General features: G+C 40.1%; 1 protein-coding gene across 3 annotated transcripts in view; it reads right to left on the minus strand.

Moving 5' to 3' along the window:
• Nucleotides 1-611: 611 nt before the first annotated feature.
• The window catches only part of LOC138051629 (uncharacterized), a 36,751-nt gene continuing 15,522 nt past the window's right edge, over nucleotides 612-21,840 (minus strand). For 2 of the 3 annotated variants that reach the window (XM_068897867.1, XM_068897868.1), the window contains 8 exons: nucleotides 17,430-18,690; nucleotides 15,378-15,766; nucleotides 9,308-10,095; nucleotides 8,042-8,291; nucleotides 6,575-7,390; nucleotides 6,034-6,133; nucleotides 3,115-3,288; nucleotides 612-1,825 (listed from right to left, as the gene is read on the minus strand). In XM_068897867.1, coding sequence (XP_068753968.1) covers nucleotides 1,668-1,825; nucleotides 3,115-3,288; nucleotides 6,034-6,133; nucleotides 6,575-7,390; nucleotides 8,042-8,291; nucleotides 9,308-10,095; nucleotides 15,378-15,766; nucleotides 17,430-18,618 — 3,864 coding nt within the window. In that variant the 5' untranslated portion in view covers nucleotides 18,619-18,690 and the 3' untranslated portion in view covers nucleotides 612-1,667. The remainder of the gene's footprint in view (nucleotides 1,826-3,114; nucleotides 3,289-6,033; nucleotides 6,134-6,574; nucleotides 7,391-8,041; nucleotides 8,292-9,307; nucleotides 10,096-15,377; nucleotides 15,767-17,429; nucleotides 18,691-21,840) is intronic. The other variant, XM_068897869.1, reaches the window with a different exon arrangement.

A 21,840-nucleotide genomic window follows, 5' to 3' on the forward strand; every position in this document is an offset into this window, starting at 1 on the left:
CCGCTCGGGTAGCCAATCAGAGCGCGCAATTTGGTTCATCTTGCCCGCTCACGGAGCTAGTCATATAATAAATAGATAATATGTATAATATGGATAAACTAAACTACGGTAGTAACAATACAGCAAACTAATAGCACTCGCGGAGCACCACGGGTAAGGAAATATGGTAACCTATCTGTGCGAGAAAATTTCGTTTTACTCACCGTACGACTGTACTTCCCTCCATGTTTGCCAATGTCATCAGTATCACGTGACCATAAGGCGGGCTCAAATTTAGAGCTCATCGAGATCAGCTGTTTTTTAAAGTTGACCGCTTACCTGGTGCTGTATTTCGCAGGCTCAAGCCAGGTTAACTTATTGTACGAAAAAATAACCCGCGAGCTCCGCTTTTAGGCTTGGCGAAATCTATTTAAGCAATAGAGGACGTTTTCCGTGTTTCCATAGCCTCATCTAAACACGACGGGGAGTTGGGAGAATTCACTGAAGACAGTTATTCAAACCCGAAAGGCAGTCGAGAGTTTGCATAACTGTCGAGAATTCTCCCAATTCCCCCGAGTGAAAAAAGTCCTCTATTTATTTTTTAAAATACTCGTCAAAGATAATTCGACAAATGAAGGAACATGCTGATTTTTTTACTTCGTGATTGAAACAGATTTTCTTGATACACGCTCATATTTTCTACCAGCCAATCAAAACGCGCGTCTGACAACACATAACCAATCAAAATTCGTGTGATGTCACAGCCGTGTTTCCGTATTCTCATCTAAACCCAGCTATTGACCAATGAGAGTGCGCGTAATATCGTAATTGTTTCACATACATTAGCAATACAGCATAACCAGCATACTATACAAAAAGCCCACAGTTTCGAGTCTCGTTAAGGAACTAATCTTAAAGCTTTTGTGTAACTTTGGTCTACAATCATGAAACCAATGCTGACTGCGGGCTCGGAAAAGCCCTTGATGGCACCATTGTTGAACAGCAGAGCTGAAAAATGACTGCACTTGTGCTAGGCAAACCACTCAAAGATGAGGAACAAAAGGAGCCAATTAAAAACCTATTGTATGTGGTGCAGGGATCGCGCAGTGGTGAGAGCACTCGCTTCCCACCAATGTGGCCCGGGTTCGTTTCCAGTCTGGGCGTCATATGTGGGTTGAGTTTGTTGGTTCTCTACTCTGAACCGACAGGTTTTCTCCGGGTACTCCGGTTTCCCCTGTCCTCAAAAACCAACATTTGACTTGATTTGCTTAAATTGTTAATTTCAGTTTACAGTGTTCGCTCTCCAGCGCTAGAACGACTAGACACTTAAATAAAGGTCCTTTCTTTTCTAACATGGCAGCCATAACTTAACTTGCAAACCACCCATTGAAAGCGAAGCTTTTACAATCCTAACTAGATTTACGTTAAATTCTGATGTACTTGCATTTCATCTACGCTAAATTGCGTCAAAAAACTTTCAATCCCACTTATATAAAATTTCTACAATGAAAGCTATTGAAAACAGTTTCTAGTGATATCATGTTATTATAAACAACTTTATTTCAGGGGCAAGATTTTTAAGCACCGTGTGAAGCCATTCAAATGATTTGTGAGATAAAAAGGATTAAAACCAATGTTATTCCTAAGATCCTCAGATACTCATAATGTCTTCCTTGCCCTGTTTGCTGTTAAAAATCCTTAGCCAGCCTTTTTTTCTTGCAGGAACGAAGACCACAATACTTCACAGCTAATGCTTTTCGATCAACCGCGGGATGCTGTAATGCTTTTGCTAGACGTTGATAAGTAGCTTCAGATGCAGACCTTTCTTTCCAGCTTGTTAGAACTTCTGCAAAATCACATTGTATTTAATCACAATTTTATCCAAAAGTAATCATAATTGCAACTGGCAGATGTGAGCTACAAAACTGTCCTTCCGAAGTAGCAAAAGGTGTGTGTGGAACTTTCTTTCATTATGTTTTTTCTGTTGTCTTTTTGGCACTCTGACCAAGATGGCGGCTGGTCATGCTAAATGTCGCTCCGCACTATTTTGGATAGAGGTCTTTTGGCTTGCTTTTCTCGTTGACTACATTACTGCAACTGAGAGATATGATGTCAACAAACTCAACAAGCCAACAACGTTTGGATATGAGCACTTACACGTGCCAGTTAACACTTGCTGGTCGGACAAGTCTCGAGCTAAACGCTTCCTACCATGTAGTGTTATATACGACCAAGCGAAGAAGTAGTTTTCAACTGGACAAGAATTTATTGGTATGTGGTGATGTCTCGCCTAATCCAAGACCGAGAAAGATGAAGTCTCCAAAATTTCCATGCAGCGAATGTCAGAAGCCGTTAGGAACAATCAAGACTCCATTTTGTGTGCAGGTTGCAACAAATGGACGCACGTATGTCGCGCACGATATTCCAGCATTATCTTAATATGCCCGACTTAGATTGGATCTGTGCAACTTGTGCTCTGCCGCCTGTGCCGAGTGACACCTTTTTCGCTAACGACTCGATCGAGGAATCGGAAATGAATCAACCGACTCAAGAGTTTCAAGAGAATGATAATATTTGTGGGGTCAATTTTGGCAATGGTTTGTTTCGGAAGTCTCAGTTCCTGTCCTATTTGAGATGGTCCTTTCCATTCTAACCAGCTTTCAATAATTTTCTGCCGAGTAAAACTTGGAATTCCCTTTCCTTGCACGGTAAAGGCACTCATTTCAAAACAACAACCGAGAGCAATAGTGAAATTACTTCGTCACATTTCCACGAAGTTTGGCGTGAAATTCCCAAGTTCGTTTTAAAGTTTGCCATTTGACTGACGGTTACGTAATGAAATTCCCAAGTTCGAAGCGAACTTTGGGAATTTATAACGAACTTCGCAAACCGCCTGTCAAAAGTGTTGTGAAATCCACTGTAACCTCAGCGTACAATACCATTTGTGACTATGGCAATGCTCGTAATTTCAATAGTTGCTCGTCACTGACCCATTAGGAAAGGAAACTAAGGGACAACAAGAACGGCAGGAACAATTGGCTATTTGACTAAAACAATTTGTCCGGTCACTACGCAGGTGCATTTTAAATTTTGGTGAATTTTGTTTGGCGTCCTCTTCTAAATGCATATACTCACTGTAGCATCTTTCAGAGAGTTCATCGTTGTCTTTTTTAATTTGCTCCACTACAGGATCAGGGACTTTCAGAACTCGGCCAAGCATCTTCCATTTTGTACCCAGCTCATGTGCTATGAGAAGAAGATCATCGCGCGAAGGAATACCAGACTTACATGAAAAACTTGGGTCCAAAGCTGAAGGATAAAAGAAATGAATAGTAGGTGGCATGAGGAGCAGGGTTAGCTAATCAGTACAGGGCGTCAAGTTCCTATTTTTTCCTATTTTTTGGTCTGCTTGCTTTTTTTTTTTTTTAATGTTTTACTTTGAGCGGGGGGACATTTTGAAGTATTTGAGATAAAATTCTCCATAAAATTGGTAAATTCTTCAAAAACACGCGGAGAATCTAAGGCCTGTTTGAATGATTATCTACTGAAACTCATGCCCAGACTTTCTCAATGTTTTTGGTAGCAACTGAGAAAAGGAGTCTGGGAGGTCATTTGCATGCTTGTGCAGCTGCCATGTGGGGAGCAAGAAATTCAATCCAATTTCATCCTTTGATAGAACAATAATTGTTTTATTAATATGTCATCTCTTTAAAGCCAATTGTATCTTTATTTTTATAGCAATATTTATTCAAAAACAGTTTCAAATAGTTTTCTGCCTTATACGTTTTGTAATGGCTGTTAGAGTGGTGTAACCATTACAAACAAACTCGTGTTTTTACACCGCATAATTTTTCGGATATACTTAACGTAATAACCTATTCATGTCCGCCAAAATTGGACAAGACGTAATTTTAGATGTGGTAGCTTTGAATAAACTTTGGAACATAAGAAATTTTAATTCGGCTTCTGAATTGAATGCAATGAAATGCTTAGAGAAAAATAGAACAAGAGAGGAAAATCGTTGACTGAAAAACAGCGTAAACTGTTGGACAAGGAAATGTCATCAACGACAAGCACCGCCCAAAATAAGAGCAAAGCTAAGGTTATCCAGTCTGCTAAAAAAGCCAAAAAATAATAAGCATTAATGAGACTTTTTTTGGTTACGAGTAGTCTTTGTTAGTTTTTATTGAATGTAAGAACACATTTGGTAAATATGAACTTTGATATTACAGTAACTGTTTGCAAAAAGAAATATTTTTGCTGGTTATCTTTCTGTTTCAAAAAGCTATGTACTGTATGTGCTGTAATTTGGTAGGTGAAGGACAAGTTCTCATTGGTAACAAGTTTTGACACTTGTTTCTAGGAAGGATGCATGCCTTCTTGTCTGTTAGATATTAAATAAAGCCTTGGGTTCTAGAACAGAGCTGTTGTTGGCTTTGTTAAGACTGAGGATAGAATTCAAGGAAAGCTCCTTATTTTGTTTCTCTTTTAGTATGGGAATTCCAATTTTTTCCTATTTTTTGGCCACTGTCTTTTTTATTTTCAATTTTCTGAGTGTCACTTGTCACTTGACGCCCTGTCGATGAGAACATTCATCGTCGCTTAAAGCGGGCCGGTTTACACGGTAAGATTTATCGGCCCGACGGCGTCGGAGCGCAAATCTTGCGTGCATTTTGACAGCAGATGAACGACCGATTGCAATGAAATAGATCTGTTGCAGTGAAATAGATTTGTTGAAGTCCGGCCGACACTCCAAGTAGAAACCACCAGGTCAATCATGAGGTATGCGAGTGGATAATGCGCATAAGTACTTAAAAAACTGCAGCGTTGAAAATGGCGGATACCAAAAGGACAACGCGAAGATCTTTTGAGAAAAAATTACACGTTTTACACAATTTACACGGTACGATTTATCGGCCTGACAAAACCGGTCTTAATACATCCCTGACGATCAGTCTTGAGTCAGCGTCATATATGGTTTGAGTTGTTCCTTCTCTACTCCAATCCGAGAGGCTTTCTCCGCCGGGTATTTCGGTTTTCCCCCTTCATGAAACAATATCTGATCTGATTTGATTCACAGTCACCCCGATTGGTAGAACCGAGCAAGCAGCATCCTTAAAATGTTTGGGTTGTAGCCAGGTATTGCAAAAAATTAGGACGTATAGGTTACTACTGTAACCTTCTTCAGCTAAAAATGTAAATGTAACGGCGTCCTAGTGTAGTATAAATGTACAAGTGAAAAGAATAAATTAAAATATGTACATGAATGTGTTAATGAAAGTTCTAGCAGTCAAATGCTATGAAATTGAGGCGGGAACTGTAAAAACATGCCGTAACAATAGCGCGCGACGATTCTAAAAATCTCAAGATTTACGTTCCCAAGTGTTTATAAAAATCTTACGAATTTTTAGGATCTTGGCGCGCTATTGTTACAGTTCCCTCGCCACAATCTCATAGCATTTGACTGCTAGTATAAAACGTTCATTAACACATTCATTGTTCATAATTAGTTTGATTTATTCATTGTTAGTTTTACCTTTATAGCGCACTAGGACGCGGTTACATTTACATTTTTGGCTGAAGAAGGTTACAGTAGTAACCGAAACGTTCTAAATTTTTACTTTTCAAAGCCATTGTCAACTCTTCTCAAATAAGTTTTTTAAGCAATATCTTCATCCATTGCTATCATGCGTGCAAACATGCAAACTTTATTTCTGCTCGGATTTCAGCCAGTAGCCTATAGAGGCTAACAACTCCGAACAAATGACAGACAACAGAACACAACAACAATTTTAAGCGCAGCCGAGAAGTTGAACCCAGACTCAATTGGTAGCCAGAGCGAGTCTTGAATCCGGGGATGTCCGGATTTCAAGAAGAGCGCCATAACCACTGGGCCACAAACTGCCTCCTCAATTTATGCCTTTCGTCTTAACAACATTCAGAAATTCGACAAACAGATACAATGTTGAAGGTCACTCAACGAACAGAGGAAACTTCCCACTACCTTACAATGCAAGGGGCAATGACCAAAAATGGAGTTTATCCTTGACGTACCTACTGCCTCCGAAGACATGCGCACTTCCATGCTCCTTTTTTTCCCCTTTTTTCTCCCAGGACTCGCCAATGGCATCAGATCCATTTTCTGCTCCTCGTTCTGCAAAGAAAAAGAAATCTCTATCTCTATTTGTTGCCGGTAAACTAATAAATCCTTTCATTTTATCCTTGACAAGAAAGATAAATGTTAATCATAACGTGTCACCTATATTACAGAGTTCTAACAAAAACTGTATATGTTATGCCTACAATTAAATAACTTGATCATTCATCGTTGTTTGTCCTCAACTCTCGTTTGCATGAGGCCTGTTTCCACTCAATCTTAGCAGCAATAGAAAAATGAAAATAAAAATAACTGTAATTTTAATAATATCGCTGACAACTTTGCACATATTTTTCAGCAAGCTTTCAAGGGCATAAGACGTTACATGGGTAAATAAACGATTGGCTGATTGATTGGAAAAACTGGTCCCAACTATTAACCATGTCTACATTTCTAAACTACACTTCGCCTTCAGTGAATTTGACAGACTGCCTTTACCTGAGAATGTCGAAGTTCAAACCACTTCTCCAGTCCTAGAACTGTAACCGCTTTATCCGCAAAATTCTTCGTGCAAATCAGCTTTCCATACGGTGGTGGTACTTGGAGAAGATGAGGGAAATCGTCTTGGCCAAAACTCTGAGACCTATGTTGGGAAAGCATGTGGCCACTTTGCTGGCATTGCGTACATGCCACACTTAACTCATACCGAAGATTACTTGGCCAAGAAAGGTCTTGTGAGAGGCCATTTAAGGTTTTCTCCATGAAGGTGCGAAATTCGATGGCCATTTTATTTGAAGCATTGCTCGATGACGGTTCGAGTGAACACTCAGCCCTTTTTAAAACGACCTTGATGAAACGTTTTCTGCAAATCAGGATAAGGGCGCATATAATCGGCTTTCCAAGTAAAAACCTGGCCCCATCATTGAACAGTTGAGGAGTTTCCTTGAACCCATTTTCGGAACACCAACCAATGCATCTTGACACAAACTGTGGAAACAGCCCATGAGGTACAAACCCATCGAGAAAATGCACAAAAAGTGGACATGGATCGAGCTCAGACGGTTTGATCTCGCAAAGGCCCAATGGTGATGACCTTAACTGTGTTGGTACGAAGTAGATTTGCTCTTCTTCGTTTTCTGAAGTCGACATTTCTGAGGAAAATTTGGCGATTAATCCATAGAGCTCCATCATCTCAAGGATATCCTGTTTTAGGAGGCCTTTCTCAATAAAATCAGCAAAAACATAATCGACAAGAGCTGTCCTTAAAATGCCGGTATCTTGGAGTTCTTTCCACCAATTCACGCACAAAGGATCCTAAGTATAAGGGAAACGTCCATGAGGATGGGTCATAAAAAGTATGAGGACGAGAATGGGTGACGGGTGATACCATGAGAATGGGTCACAAAAAGACAAAAAACGTGCACAAGTTTACGCCTCTGTGGCAGAAGGGAAGAAGTCACAGTACAACATAACAAGCAAAATATCATGCCTGCTTCTGTACGATATTCTTAATAAACGTTACAGGATCTTCTTCTCATCCTAGAATAGGAATAGAATTAAGTAACAGAACAATGTAAATGCCACATGAAACTTAAGCTTTCTTTGAGCAACCGGACGCCTCTTTGGCAACGTCAGAACACTGATTGAAATCCTTTATCAGTCTTCAACAACCACGGGAAAATTATGGAAAGACAAAGCGCTATTTGGATATTTTACCAAGCTGTATTTTCTTAACAACTTGTAGACTGATTGCAACTTCCCGTGCCAGTCAGTCAGTAACTCGACACGCCCTCCCCTCATATGTAGTGGTCTGTTGACGTTTTGCTCGCTCAGCACCGCAATTGTCAGGGCTTAAAGGAAAACGGACATTGCAAGCGGCCTAACAAAAAAAAAAAGCTTTTTGTAGATTATTTTGCTTCTCTTGGTCATAGATTAGAAATGCCTAAAATAACAAAATTCACTTACAGCCTCTTCATAAGGCGGAACAGTGATTAATTGCTTGAATAAGTCGATCAACCACTGGGCCTGTAACACCACAGTCCGCCCATGCTTCACAATTATACCAAGGTCATGATAGAAATTAAGCATGGCTGTTGTTTCGTCCTGGTCATCGATATGGCAAAATTGTTTAATGACAGGGAGAAGCTGATCAAGGTCCATGTGGTACATTGGCCTGGCTACAAGAGCTTGCACAACTTTTTCAAAATAGAACCACCTGCGAATAACAATGAGACGCAAGAATGACTTAGGGAACTTAAGGTGGCTTACTACAGTTTTAATGGCTTATAACAGCTCAACTTCTAACTCTTTTGAATAATGTCCCAAGATGTTTTTCATTCTCTATTTACTGTTTGCTTAAGTCTTTTGCCATTCTATGTGAAAATTGAACACTTAAACGTAAACAAATGGCCAAAATGAACGACCGAGTATTTAAGGAGAGACTGGGCGCTAGTAGTTTAAATCACGTTTTTCTCAAAATCTACCCGTATGACCCCCACTCAAAATTCAGGAATAAGAAATCGGCTCTGATTCAGCATTCATGCAAAGTAAAATAAAAATCTGTAAGGCACATTTTTCGCAAACTAGGAAAATGTGAAATCAAAATTAGCTCAAAATCTACAATAAGGGTCTGCTTTGTCTCTAATAGTACTCCTGATTGTCAGATAAGGGAATGAAAAGACAAGAGGCCGACAGAAGTCGCAGGCAACCCGAAGGCTCCTCAGTTTTCTTCAGCTTCTACAGTAACTTACGGCAGGGGTGGGCAGTATTCCAATCCCGTCGCATGCACAACTTGACCCCAGTGATCCTGGTACTCATTCTAACCACTACGAATGGATGGAAAACTGAGTGAAATTTGGAGCACATGAGTTGGGATTCAACCCAGAGCGCTGAAATGCAATCCGGGAGCCATATCTACTACACTACGCACACTCCATAACTAAAGGTTGACTGATGTCCTTTTTCCTTGATCTAGCTCTTTTAAGGTTAAGCCCTCAGTTCTGAACACGCGAAGTAGTGGTCGCAAAGTAAAACAAAAAAAAGCCCAGATGGTGAGAAGTCTGACAGGAAATTACACTAAACGTTAAGGCTGTTTCAGCGAATGAGAGAAACTCAAACACTTTTGAAATCTGAGGAAAAAGCAGCGACTTCTTTGATAGTAATGGAGATTTTTATTCCCTATTCGGAGATTAGCAAAATCAAAGAAAAAAGATCGACTGCCACCTTACTGACCTAAGCGGCACCTCTTCACCCATGTATGGCTCATTGTTTAACACTTCCATGATTTTCTGCCGCAACTTTTCGACGCCTTCGTCGTTCTCAGCCGTGTTGTTAACGGCAAAGTATGTCGTTATGACATGCTTCGCGTACTCTTTGCCTAAAATTCTATCTTTGATGTGCTTTTCCGTGGTCTTCACGTCTTCAAAAGCCTGATCGGCATGTGTTCCTACGATAATCACTGGAGGTCGGAGATACGGCAGCTTCCTTTTTTCATTCTCAAAGTATTTGTGAGCATCACCAGCAACAGATCGAATACTGTGCACTGAAACCAGCCATGACACCAAATTATCTAAATTGCTTTCATTGTTAAAATTATCCAACAAAATCTCATTGATTCCCTGTCTGCAACAGGACTTTGCTTCCGCCAACAAGTTTTTATTGAGATTATACACCAAGACGTAAACTGCTCGCTGAGATAGAAACACGGAATGTGCAGCATAATAAAGATGTTGGCCGGCAAAATCCCACAGAGTTAAAATGACTTCCTTTGTTTTGATTTCATCTTCCAGTCGTTGATCTTGCAAGTAATGTACAACTAGGTCAGCGACATTATTTGGCACAGTGGCATTATCGATATTTAACTCTAGTTCGTTGCTTTTCTCTACTGGCCCTTCATCCTTGGATTTTCCCACCTCCTCTGCAATCTCGCTCTTTTGGTCCACATAAGACCATGATTCAGGCTCATTTGACGGCGGTTCCAGGTTTTCTTGGTCCTCAACCTCCTCTTCAAGGTTGCTCCTCTGGAAAGGAAAGTGGTGATTTAGATGTTTCATTGTGAAAGAGGCTGGTGGTCAGACAAATCAACTGAGACTGTCCTCACCTTGAAAACTACAATCCTGGTCAAAACTGTTGGGGCAATTCGCGCTTTCCCCCCCCCCCCCCCCCAATTACAATGTTGACTTTTCACGGTCTACAATACAGTACAATACAATACAACTTTATTTCATTACGCTAGCCACACACAACAAAAGCTGGTTTCCAGGTGGGGCGTAGGTAAACACGTTACAATAAAGTATATATATATATATATATATATATTTAAAATAGAAGTATATTACATAGAATCAGTGTGATCCAATAGAAAGCATGAAGGGCGAGGACGCAAGTTTGCGTTTGAAATCAGAAAGCGATTTTGCGGTCTTTGCCTCATAGGGAAGATTATTCCAGAGCATTGCACCACTATACTTAAAGCTGCGATTCAAAAAATTTGTGTATGGCCTTGGAAGTGCTAGATCAGTCTCGATATTCCTAAGATTGTAATTTATGTTAGTATCATTTAGCTTTACAAAGGAGTTACTCAGTTGGGGGGCAGATAGATCATTGAGGATTTTATACATAAGGGTAGCCTTTGTATGGAAGCGCCTGGTTTCAAGGGATTTCCATTTCAGGTTATTCAACATATCTGTGGACCTAACATCATATGAAGAGCCTGTAATAACCCTTCCCGCACGATTTTGAATTTTTTGTAATTTATCTTTTAGTTGCTTACCACATGTATCCCACAGGGGTGAGCAGTAATCAAAATAAGGTTGAATGAGTGATCTGTATAAAGTTACGAGGGTGCAGAGGGGGACAAAAGGCTTAATTCTTCTCAAAGCACCTATGCCAGCACATGCCTTTTTACATATATACTCAATATGAGTTTCAAATGTAAGCTTTTCATCTAGTAGAACTCCCAAACATTTGTTAGAGGTTACGCGTGAAACCAAATTATTATCAATGGAGATTGCATTAGGTAAATCTCTAGATTTAGTGTTCAAATTATATGTTGACCCAACAACCATTAACTTAGTTTTGAGAGGATGGAATTGGAGCTTATTAACAGTGAGCCAGTCGCTTAGATTTTTTAAATCAGAATTTATATTATTGGCAAGTGCGCCAATATCAAAACTAGAGGTAAAGATTTGAGTATCGTCTGCATATAAACAGGGGGTAGTGAATTTTAAACAATTTGGTAAATCATTTATGTAGATAAGGAAAAGGAGAGGGCCAAGAATAGAGCCTTGGGGAACTCCGCAGAGTAAGTTACTTTGAGAAGATAAGCAACCATTTACTAAACATTGTTGTTGTCGGGCAGTAAGATAAGACTTGAACCACATCAATTCTCTATCAGCGACTCCATAAAACTTAACTTTCTCTAGTAAAATCGAATGATCAACTGAGTCAAAGGCCTTACGAATATCAAGAAAAACTACACCTGTCAATTTTCCCTTATCCATATTATCAGACCAATCATCGCACATTTGAATCAACGCCGAGACAGTCGAGTGGAGAGGGCGGAAGCCAGACTGGAATTTAGAGAGAACAGAATTAACTTTCAAATAGTGATAAAGCTGTTGAAAAACTTCTTTCTCGAAAACTTTACTTATTATTGGCAGGATTGAAATGGGTCTATAATTTCCCATATCACGACGGTCATTGCCTTTCCAAAATAAATAAATAAATAAAGATCCGTTCATCAATCGCTGGCATGCTTCAACATTGTCTAGTTGTAGTCAGGCATGATAAAAAGAATTAAAAAACTTGTTGTCACTGACTAAAAAAACTTATGTAAAAAGAATTAAAAAACTTGTTGTCACTGACTAAAAAAACTTATGTAAAAAGGACGTTTCGGTCAAAATACTATGACCTTCTTCAGCATAAAATGGCTTACGAATACAAAACGAGTGCTTAAAAAGCCGTAGAAACGTCACTTGGAATTGCCAAGGGCCTTGTAAATGATCCTCGACAGAGCAAAGAACATCCCTTCTACTGACGCAGACAAATTATCTGAAGTAGAGAACACGTGGTCGACGCTGTAAAGATCAACGGTTACACCGACCAATTTATCAAAAGCTGTAAAAGTACCACTGGTTCCTCAAACCGGTTTCAAACCAACAGAGGTTTTGTTACGTTGCCATACCTTCAAGGAATTTCAGAAAAAATCGCACGTGCTTTAAATAATTTCAATATCAATGTTGCCCACAAACCCGTAATAACCGTCGGCTCCATTTTAAGAAAACCTAAAGACAAATTTAGTAACGAGCTATCAACAGGAGTCATCTATAAAATTAATCGTAAAAACTGTGACAAAGTTTATATCGGTCAAACATCAAGGGCCTTAAGATCTAGAACAAGAGAACACAAAAGAGCGATTTTTACAGGAGATAAGAATTCTTTATTAACCCAACATTGCGTAGAGAATAATCACGATTTTGACCTTAACGACGTCAAGGTAATTGACCGTTGTCCCCAATGGGGAAAGAGATTATTTTTAGAAGCGTGGCATTCAATTCGCGAACCTAATTCCATTAATGAACACGTTTACATTCCGGACATTTACAAGGCCCTTGGCAATCCCAAGTGACGTTTCTACGGCTTTTTAAGCACTCATGTTGTATTCGTAAGCCATTTTATGCTGAAGAAGGTCATAGTATTTTGACCGAAACGTCCTTTTTACATAAGTTTGTTAGTCAGTGACAACAAGTTTTTTAACTCTTTTTATGCGTATACAACTCCAGTCTTGTAACCACTGTGCCACATGGCCCTCTAAAATTGGCTAAAATGAAAAGAATTTAAATGTCTTTTCTAAGGCCGGTATCGTGGCACTGATAGTGCTGATCTGTGGGAACAAGTCTTTGCCAAGAAATTTCCACACATCTCTTAGTGTACATGTCCCCATTAAGCCAGTGATTGTTATTATCATTATCATTATCATTATTATTATTATTATTATTATTATTATTGGAAAATTTATTTAAACTTCACCTAAAAAGGATTTCAAAAAAATTCAACAATCTATGTACAACTAAAATTAAGAAAATATATATGTAATATGTATATACAGTTAATTATCTGATCTTTCCAGTTGCTTCTGAGATTATTGCTTCGGTAACATCAACATTAAATTCCTGCCTGGGTGCTCTTGAACCTCTTGTGCATAGCACAGCTGATCTTAGTAGGTTGAAGGAGAGTTTGGCTCTGAGCCAGCCAATGACAGTGCTGTAGCTCATGTGTTTGTTCTAAGAGACTTTGTGTGCGAGCTCAGCTAAGAAGCGCTCAGCTAAGAAGCGCTCAGCTTCCCTTCCACTTCCGCCATAGGGTGTAAACAAGAGGGGGCTGAAGGAGCCGTGCTCAACCTCAATGATACACTGATTGTAGTGCCTCTTTTTCTCATTCTCGTTGGAAGTGAATGCGGTTTCAAGTCTTTGGTTTAGGTGGCTCTTTGCAAATGGGTTAAAAACCCTTACATCAAAAAATGCACGTTGCCCCCTTTGCCAAAACCCTCGCGCACTAACATCCGGGCGGGCTTCATCTGATGAGTTGGTACTGCTAGTTAGAATTTCTCCGGTTAGGGTCTGCAGATGTGGGTCGACCTCGACATCATGGCATACATCCTGGAGCAGCGATGCGAACAAATCTCGCACTTCGACATGCCTCCTATGGACAAACCCACTTTTCATACACAACATCGCGTGATCGACATCGAATCTCTTGCCACATGGACATACAGATGGGAGGTACTTCGGTGTCCAACGGTACCTTAAACATAGTGAATCGTAGAATTCCCTCTTGTTTAGGTTGTAGTTTTCTGACTTCAGTGGTAGTGTAGTTAACCAACTAGAGGCGCCTTTCAGCATGGCTAGGTCATTTGCCCTCACTTGTTCGGGGCTCATCTTCGCACCTCTAGGACGGCTTCACTGTGTTCCTCCCTTGCCTTTATGATGTCTCGTTTTGAGTGCTTGAGTAGTTCGCTGTCCACCTGTGCTGTGCTATCTTGATTGTTGATATGCTCTATCAGCTGTTCTGTGGCTGCTCTGGGATCTTGAAAACTCGGAGTCCGCAGTAGCAGAGAAGATGGGAATGGCTAAGCCACCTTTCTTTGCAGGTAATGAGAGCAGGAGTCGTTCGTCAGCAGAGCATATATGGCCATCTGTTATTGCTGGGATAAACACTTGATCCACAAGTGCATCCAGTTGTCCGAGGTGTTGCTTGATGTTGGGCAATGTTCTAATATAATAATTCAGTTTGTGTTTGAACCTGCTCACAAACGCAGCATAAGCAGCTTGTGGTTCTGTCTTTGCTATCTTCGACAGTACTTTCAGCTGTCCACACCACGAGCTGACTAGCTCTTCAGCGTATTTGCCACTGCCACTCTCGCTCCCAATAAAACCACCAAGATATTTTCTTCCTTCTGTTGTTATGTTAATGTTGGTTCTCTCAAATACCTCTCGTGCACATACTTCGGTGTGTGGCTTAACAACTAGCCATGACTTTGCTGCATTTGGATTATATCCTACCGTGGGACCTTACAGCACTATGTTGTCCCACCAGCGTCGCAGAGTAATCAGGTCCCCAGCACCCCCCAAATCATCTGCAAAGGCTACATGCTTCATTGATACATCGGTTTCGGTTGCAGGAGGTTTTACCAGTTCTAAAAGTGGAGTTTTGCCTATTGCATAAAATGGCATTGCAAGGGGATCACCCTGTGTAGTCCCTTCTGATGATGAAATTTCGGTTCCGCCGAGCACAAATAAACGGGAGGGTACACTGTAACAGTTCCTAATATAGATGGCCATTGGTGGGCATAGGTAGGAGATATTGTGGAGAAGAACCCTCCCATTGAGTGAATTAAAGGCGTTGTCTGCATCCACCAAGAGCGGTGCATCAGTAGCCTGTTCGTCAAAAATATCACTCATAGCATGCACAGCTGCTTCACACCCACCTGCTTGACCAGCACAGAGTTGCAAATTTCCAGCAGAGCTCGTGATGTTTGGTTTGATCACTGAAAGTATGGCTTTTCCAATGATCCTTCGTAGTACCTCACCGACACCGATCGGTCTGACACCATCATTATTATTATTATTATTATTATTATTATTATTATTATTATTATTATTATTATTATTATTATTATTATTATTATTATTATTATTATTATTATTACTTTTTAACACCATCACCAGTACACAATCTTGTAAGCAATGAATTTAAGCACTTACGGAAGGTCTCACTCGATTGGGTAAATACATGTTTATCATACCTGGACCTGCTCAAATTGTGACTCCGCAGCAGTCTCATTTTTCTTGTTTGCTTCAGTTTGGGCCAAATCTTTAGCAATTAGTCTTGCTATTTCTTCCTCAAACTCGGATTCCTCGAGTTTCTTTCGTTTACTCGGAGTCCAGTTTATGACTCGATCCACTTCAATTTCACACGTCGATGGATCAACTTCAACTCCAACAGTACTCTCTTGCCAAGGGTCAAAAGGCAAACCGAGCAGAGATTTCTTCAGGCTTGTTTTGCCTGCACGGTCCTGTCCGAGAAGCATGATGCGCCCACGATAAACTTTGCACTTCCCAGTTTGCAGGGCCTTCTGAAAAGCATACACAGCCTCTGGGCCCCGCGCTAGAATTTCCGGTGGAACAGAAGACTCTGTAAAAGAACAAAAAACTGAAAAAATGTGTATTCAACAAAAAGCAGCCCTGGAGAAAAACCAACACCAAAACCAGGGACAGACTGGCGCGACCAAAACTGCGAAGCTGATTAACCAAAAATGGAAATAGCACATAATGATGACATGGAGTCATCGAAACGTCGTTCTGTTTTTATATCGCTTATATTTATTTTAAAGTGCTTCACGAAACCTTTTATCATCAGAAATAACAATTTGCCCTGAAATTCATATCGAGCAGAATCTTGGGGTGTGTTTACATCACTGGGAGACCAATACTTGTATTTTCAGTTTACAGCTCTCCTCCTCCGTGGGCTTTAGGATCTCTCTGAGGACCTGAGTCAATAATCCATTTTTGTACATTTATTTGATTATTAAAAGACGCAATAAGAGAAAGAGAACGTTTGATGAATAGGCAGACATGGGACTTGGTTTTTCAGTGGATCGATTTGTATTCAACGAACGCGCTAAGTGGATTCCAATTAATATCCGAGTTCCAAATAACATTGAGGAAGTAGTTATACATCGTCATTTTACAAGTGGAACGATCTGACTTGGAACAATGCATAGAACGAAGAATGGTAAAGAAAAAAGCAAGATTTCTCAAGAGTTATGAAACAATTGACTGACAGTGTAATGCAGTTCCTATTCACACAAGTTAAGGTTCAGTCTCCGTAATATTTGCTTTCAAGTTTTGAGGTGACAAAACTGCCACTTGCAGTTGATGTCTACTTGATATAAACATATCGTTAAACAGCCATCAAGCCCACACAAACGATATTTAAGTACTTTTTCAAAAACGAGTGGGAGGGTCATCAACGTCACGTTGTTACCTAGCTGTTTGTCAGTTCTGAGCGAACACGTTGCTTCGCAAAGCAAATGCCAGAGTGCAGATTTAGACCTCCTAAAACTAGCTAAGAAGAGGAAAAGTGTGTGGCCAGCGCTATCCCGAGGTAACGTGTGCGTCTAGTTTGTTAAATGCAGGGGTAGGTAGTAAATTAGTACGCCTTAGAACTGGGAATTTCTAACGTTAGTACCATTTTAGGTCGGAAGTGTACACCACGGTTGAAAGCGAACCAAAAGGCAAGGTCGACCAATGAGCGATAACTTACATTTAGGAAAAGAATGGCCCTTTCTGTTTTGGGAAGTTTGATAATTGTACCGTTACATTTAACGTCAGCAGTAAATAATTAAGGTTTAAAGTTTGTTTTGTAAAATGTGAGATTAAATAAAGTTGTTTATCGTCATGTGTTTTTCTTGCGTTATGAATATGCAGATTAAGAAAATTTGCATCCGTGTTTGAAATTATTTCCAAACACGCCGTGGTTTTCAACTGGTTTTTCATTGGGTTTCTACTGTAAACCATCCACCTGACCAGAATACGATGCTGGTTGGGTAAGAGCTGCATGAATGATTAATGAGTTTGAGAAACGATTTTCACCAACAAGGATTCAAACAAATTTACTCAAAAACAAAGAAATTAATCCATACCATTCACTACGCTGACCATCTTTTCGAGAAGATATTTGCACTGTTTAGACCAGTTGTCATGATTTCATCCCATAGTTACTACGTAAACACTTAAACTCAACGAACGACTTTTCAAAAAGAGGGATTAAACATTAATACATTGTCAATTCTTACCGTTAGGTGTCTGGAATATCCTTCGGAGAAGATTACTGCACTTTTCAGACCAGCTATATTTCATTCCATAGGAGACACGCAAAACCTTAGCCTCAAAGAGTCTTGTCTGCCTGTCCTTGTCCCAGATGTTCTTGATAGCCGCTGTCCACGCATTGGGATCCTCTGAGTAAATAACAAATGCAGAACCAAATGGTACATTGCCCAGGGCTTCTCCAAATCCCGAATTCTTGCTGACAATCACAGGTAGCCCAGCTGACAGAGCCTCCAGACCTGTCAAACGAAACCCCTCTGTTCTAGAAGGCATCAGTACAAGATCCACCGTACCGAATAATCCCTTCAAGCTCTCTCGGCTCTCAATGTAGCCTTTCACCCTGAAGCGACGTTTGGGAATACCACATTCCAGCAATCGATTTGCGATCTCTTCACGGTTTCCATCGGGTGCTCCGACGACAAGAAGACGAGTGTCAGGTAATGCCGCAACAGATCTTGCTGCAATGTCAAACCCTTTTAACTCAAAATCTTCAGCATCTCCACGACCGAACACCAGGACACTGTACTGTTTTCTTACCTCGCGAACTTGCTGAACACTGACAAATTCATCAAAATTTCCAGGTGTGAAGTCGATAACATCTTGCTGTTTTTGACAACTGCGGAGGTAGTTGCGAAAGGCCTCTGCCAGCTTGGGCCCGACTCCTACAATGAAATCAGCCATCTCGCACAGCTCTACTTCGACATTGTGCTTTTCCTCGCCCTTTGAGATTAGATTCTCGTAACACTTGAACATTCCTAGTTCCTCCGGGTCAGTGTGTACCATTTGTATCCACTTGCATTTGCGAGAGTTGCGGATAACTAGTGCTTGGCGACCAAGTTTCACTCCATGGCCAACGATGACGTCTATTCGCAAATGATCTGGTGGAAAGCTGAGCCATTCCAGTTCTTCATAACCTGGAAGTCGTGTTGCCGCAAGAATCTTTATGCCATGGCTGAGAGCTACTTTCCTATCCTCCTCAGAGCATTTCGGTAAAAAGTATGTGACTTGAACTTCTGAGAATTTGGCCAGCCGTATGGCCAACTCTCTTTTGATTGTGGAAAGTCCGCCTTTACTGGATCCCCAATCAGAAGCCAAAATGGTGACTTGAACTTTGTTGGGGCCAAGTTCTTGAGATTGCTGCCATGGGGCTGATGCCATAATTAAGTACCGGTATGCTGTTAACGCTGTTGCATTGGGTGGATGAACCTTGAGCCAGAGCTATCTGGTGTCCTTAACAGACAACCACAACAAAAGAAATTACAGGACACATTTAAGGCGTTGAGGAGCAAAACATTGCGAATAGAGAAGGGAGTTGAGAATGTCGAGAATGGGCCAGGGAATGGCAACCTCTTCATAAATGGGGAACGAGTGTCATATTTGTCTTTTTAACCCAGATTCGTTTTTTTAGTGCTGTCCCCTACTTCATACCTGGGCAACCAACGTTTAAACAATAACGAATACTTTGGTAAAAATAATATGGGCAATTAGGGGGAACGCAATTACTACTACTACTATAGTACTTGGGAGAAGGATATGCTAAGTTTTTAAATTAAAAGCCATTCGCGTAGGACTGGTTTTGTTTTAATTTTTTTTTTTGGAGGGTGGGGGAGGAATCTCCAAGAGATTGCCAGACAGCCCAGACAGCCCAAACCCACCCCCACTTCTCCAGAAACGTGTTTTCTGATTTCGTTCTTCAGAAGGTGGCTCAATTCAGTTCCAAAGATTGACTCTTCAACACGTTTTCGCATAATTTTTGCCTAACAAGTTGCTATCGTTATGTAATATTAGATCACTATAGCAACAGTGATCATCTATAATCTATAATCATCTATAAACTCTGGATGCAGCGTTAAAGACTCTATCCTATCAATCGTACAGTTTCCTGAAAGTCTTTAAACTGGTTTGAGGCTTCCTAATGTAATGCAGTCATTTACAAGTGTTTTTTAAGTTACTTACAAATGAGCAATACCAAATGAAACTGAAAAAAAAAGGTGAAATAATACTTATGTTGTAAATTGGTAGTGTTGCAGGATTACATAACTTTCTGCCGCTCTTAATTTTGGTATTTTTGCATGCAATTTTTTTCTGCAAGAGTACTTTGCAATATCGTCTTACTGGAATTCAAAGCAGCAACTGGAAGATCGACGTGTTTCCAATGTGTCCTTTTAAGACACTTTGACATTCATGCTGCCTTCACTTTATCTAAGTGTAGTTATGGACCCTTCAACAAAAGATTATTACGCAATTATTAACAGTCAACTCTCACCTGAGGAAATTTTGCTTGATTTCTTTCAAATGCTGCGAGCACAGCAAAACTCACAGGTAGAAACGATTTCTTATAACAAATTGTTCAGATAAGTGCGAGGATCATTTCTCTCTTTCATAGAAATAATTTGCTCCTTTTAAAGGAATTACCTTCATTGAAAAAAAAAATAACACAAGAGTAATGCAGCGTGCTTCCTGGTTAACATATCCAGTATGAAAACATTCAGTCACGAACATGTCACGTGCCTCCTCTAACTGGTTCTTGACAGCTCTTTTCTAGGAAGTTTTTACCTTCTTAAAGCTCCAATGATATCAAAATTATCATTGGAGCTAGAACCTAATGTTTGAAATGTAACTATTTCAGAAAATAATCAATGTTTGAGCTGTGGAATGTATTCAGGTTCCAAACACTAATACCGAAACACTATACTACAGGTATGAAAATTAATAATGTGGCAAATATATTGGCATAATTAACTTGATTGGTGTTTGAATTGGTTTTTTGCAGTCATAGGGCAATAGACCTTTTCGACTTGTACATTTTGTTTTCCCAATACAGATCATGTGATAATACTCAGGAGGCTTGGTACTCTGTTTTGTTCACTAAAAAGAGTGCATGCAGGCATATTCATGCTTGTGTGCCCTCATTTTAATAAACAAAACAAAAGACCAAACCTCCTGAGTATTATCACATGATCTGTATTGGGAAAACAAAATGTACAAGCCGAAAAGGTCTATTGGCCTTGACAGAAGATGACATAATTAAGATTAAACATTGCTTCGCCAGAACCTTACCCTGGGTGCCAGAGGAATATTACTTGCAAGAAAGGTCCAAGGTCCGAGACTGAGGACAAAAAAAACAAAACACTGTACGGTACCACTGGTGGCTCAAGCCCAGAGCCTCAGTTTCAAGCAGGAAATCAGTTCAAAAATTTAACTTCTTCTCACGTTGGACATTACATTTTGAGAGTTTCTGATTAAATAAATCGAAAAAAAAAACGGTTTTCAACAAATGATGTGACAAACAGCGTTGCAATTGACTTCGGTCTGAGAGGAAACACTTCAAGAGAAGAATTCTACGATATGGTCATGGTGCTGCCCCAATGCCTCCACATACAGAATAATATTTAGGCCTTTTCATTTCACCAGAAGTTTCCACTCCATGCATGTTTGAGGCCACAAAAGACATGATAGTGAAAACAGTCTAGAACTGCACCTAGACAAACTTGCATTTTGTTCAATACACAATTATGGTAGCATATTTTGTGTCCTAAATGGAAAACCCCTATGCTTTCATCAAACATCTCTTTACAAGTCTTCGGGGGAAGAAATCCATTTCAAGTTCCTATCATTTCAACATAATCTTACAAATGCCCACTTCCAGACCTCAGACTGGCTTTTTTCTCTTTTTTTTTAAAGTAACTTGTGCATGATCCTGTTCTTTATAAAACAATGAGTCCTTTTGGAAGCACACCACATGTGTGACAGCAAAATCATACATGCTATGGTAGATACCTGCACTAACACTTTAATTTACTTCAAAAGATCCAGAAATCACGTCTTGGGTAAAGAACTTTCCTCCTTTCAAGAAATTAAAACCAAAAATAGTGTGAAATTTACAGTCACCCCAGGTGACGCGTGAACAGTGATTTGAAAAATTCAATTTACATATATATGTAACAAATTCTTGTTTTCCATATTTGAGCATTTCCTGTTGTTTCCGAAGATTTGGAGCGATATTTCGAAGAGCGATTTGGAGTTCAAAATGTTCAGACCAGCGGCCGTCAATTCCTTTGGTCGTGAATACATGCTAGGCAGACCTGTCAATAAGGACACAAGAAGACGTATAATCGACCTTTATTAGGTTGGAGAGGTACCATCTGCGATCTCTAGATCAGCTCGTGTCCCTGAAGGAGCGGTTTGGAAAATCATTCGACATTATGAGACGTATGGTACATATGATACCTTTAGCTAAGGGGGTCGAACATATTCTTCTAAACTTCCAGACGACGTCCTTGAAGCTATTGAGCTGTTCAAGCTAACGAAACCTAGCATGTATTCAAGGGAAATTCGTGAAAGGTTGCTTAATGATGGAACATGCGATAAGCGACGCAT

Source organism: Montipora capricornis, chromosome 6 (genome assembly GCF_036669925.1).
Source record: "Montipora capricornis isolate CH-2021 chromosome 6, ASM3666992v2, whole genome shotgun sequence".
In the NCBI taxonomy this organism is placed as follows: Eukaryota; Metazoa; Cnidaria; class Anthozoa; order Scleractinia; family Acroporidae; genus Montipora; species Montipora capricornis.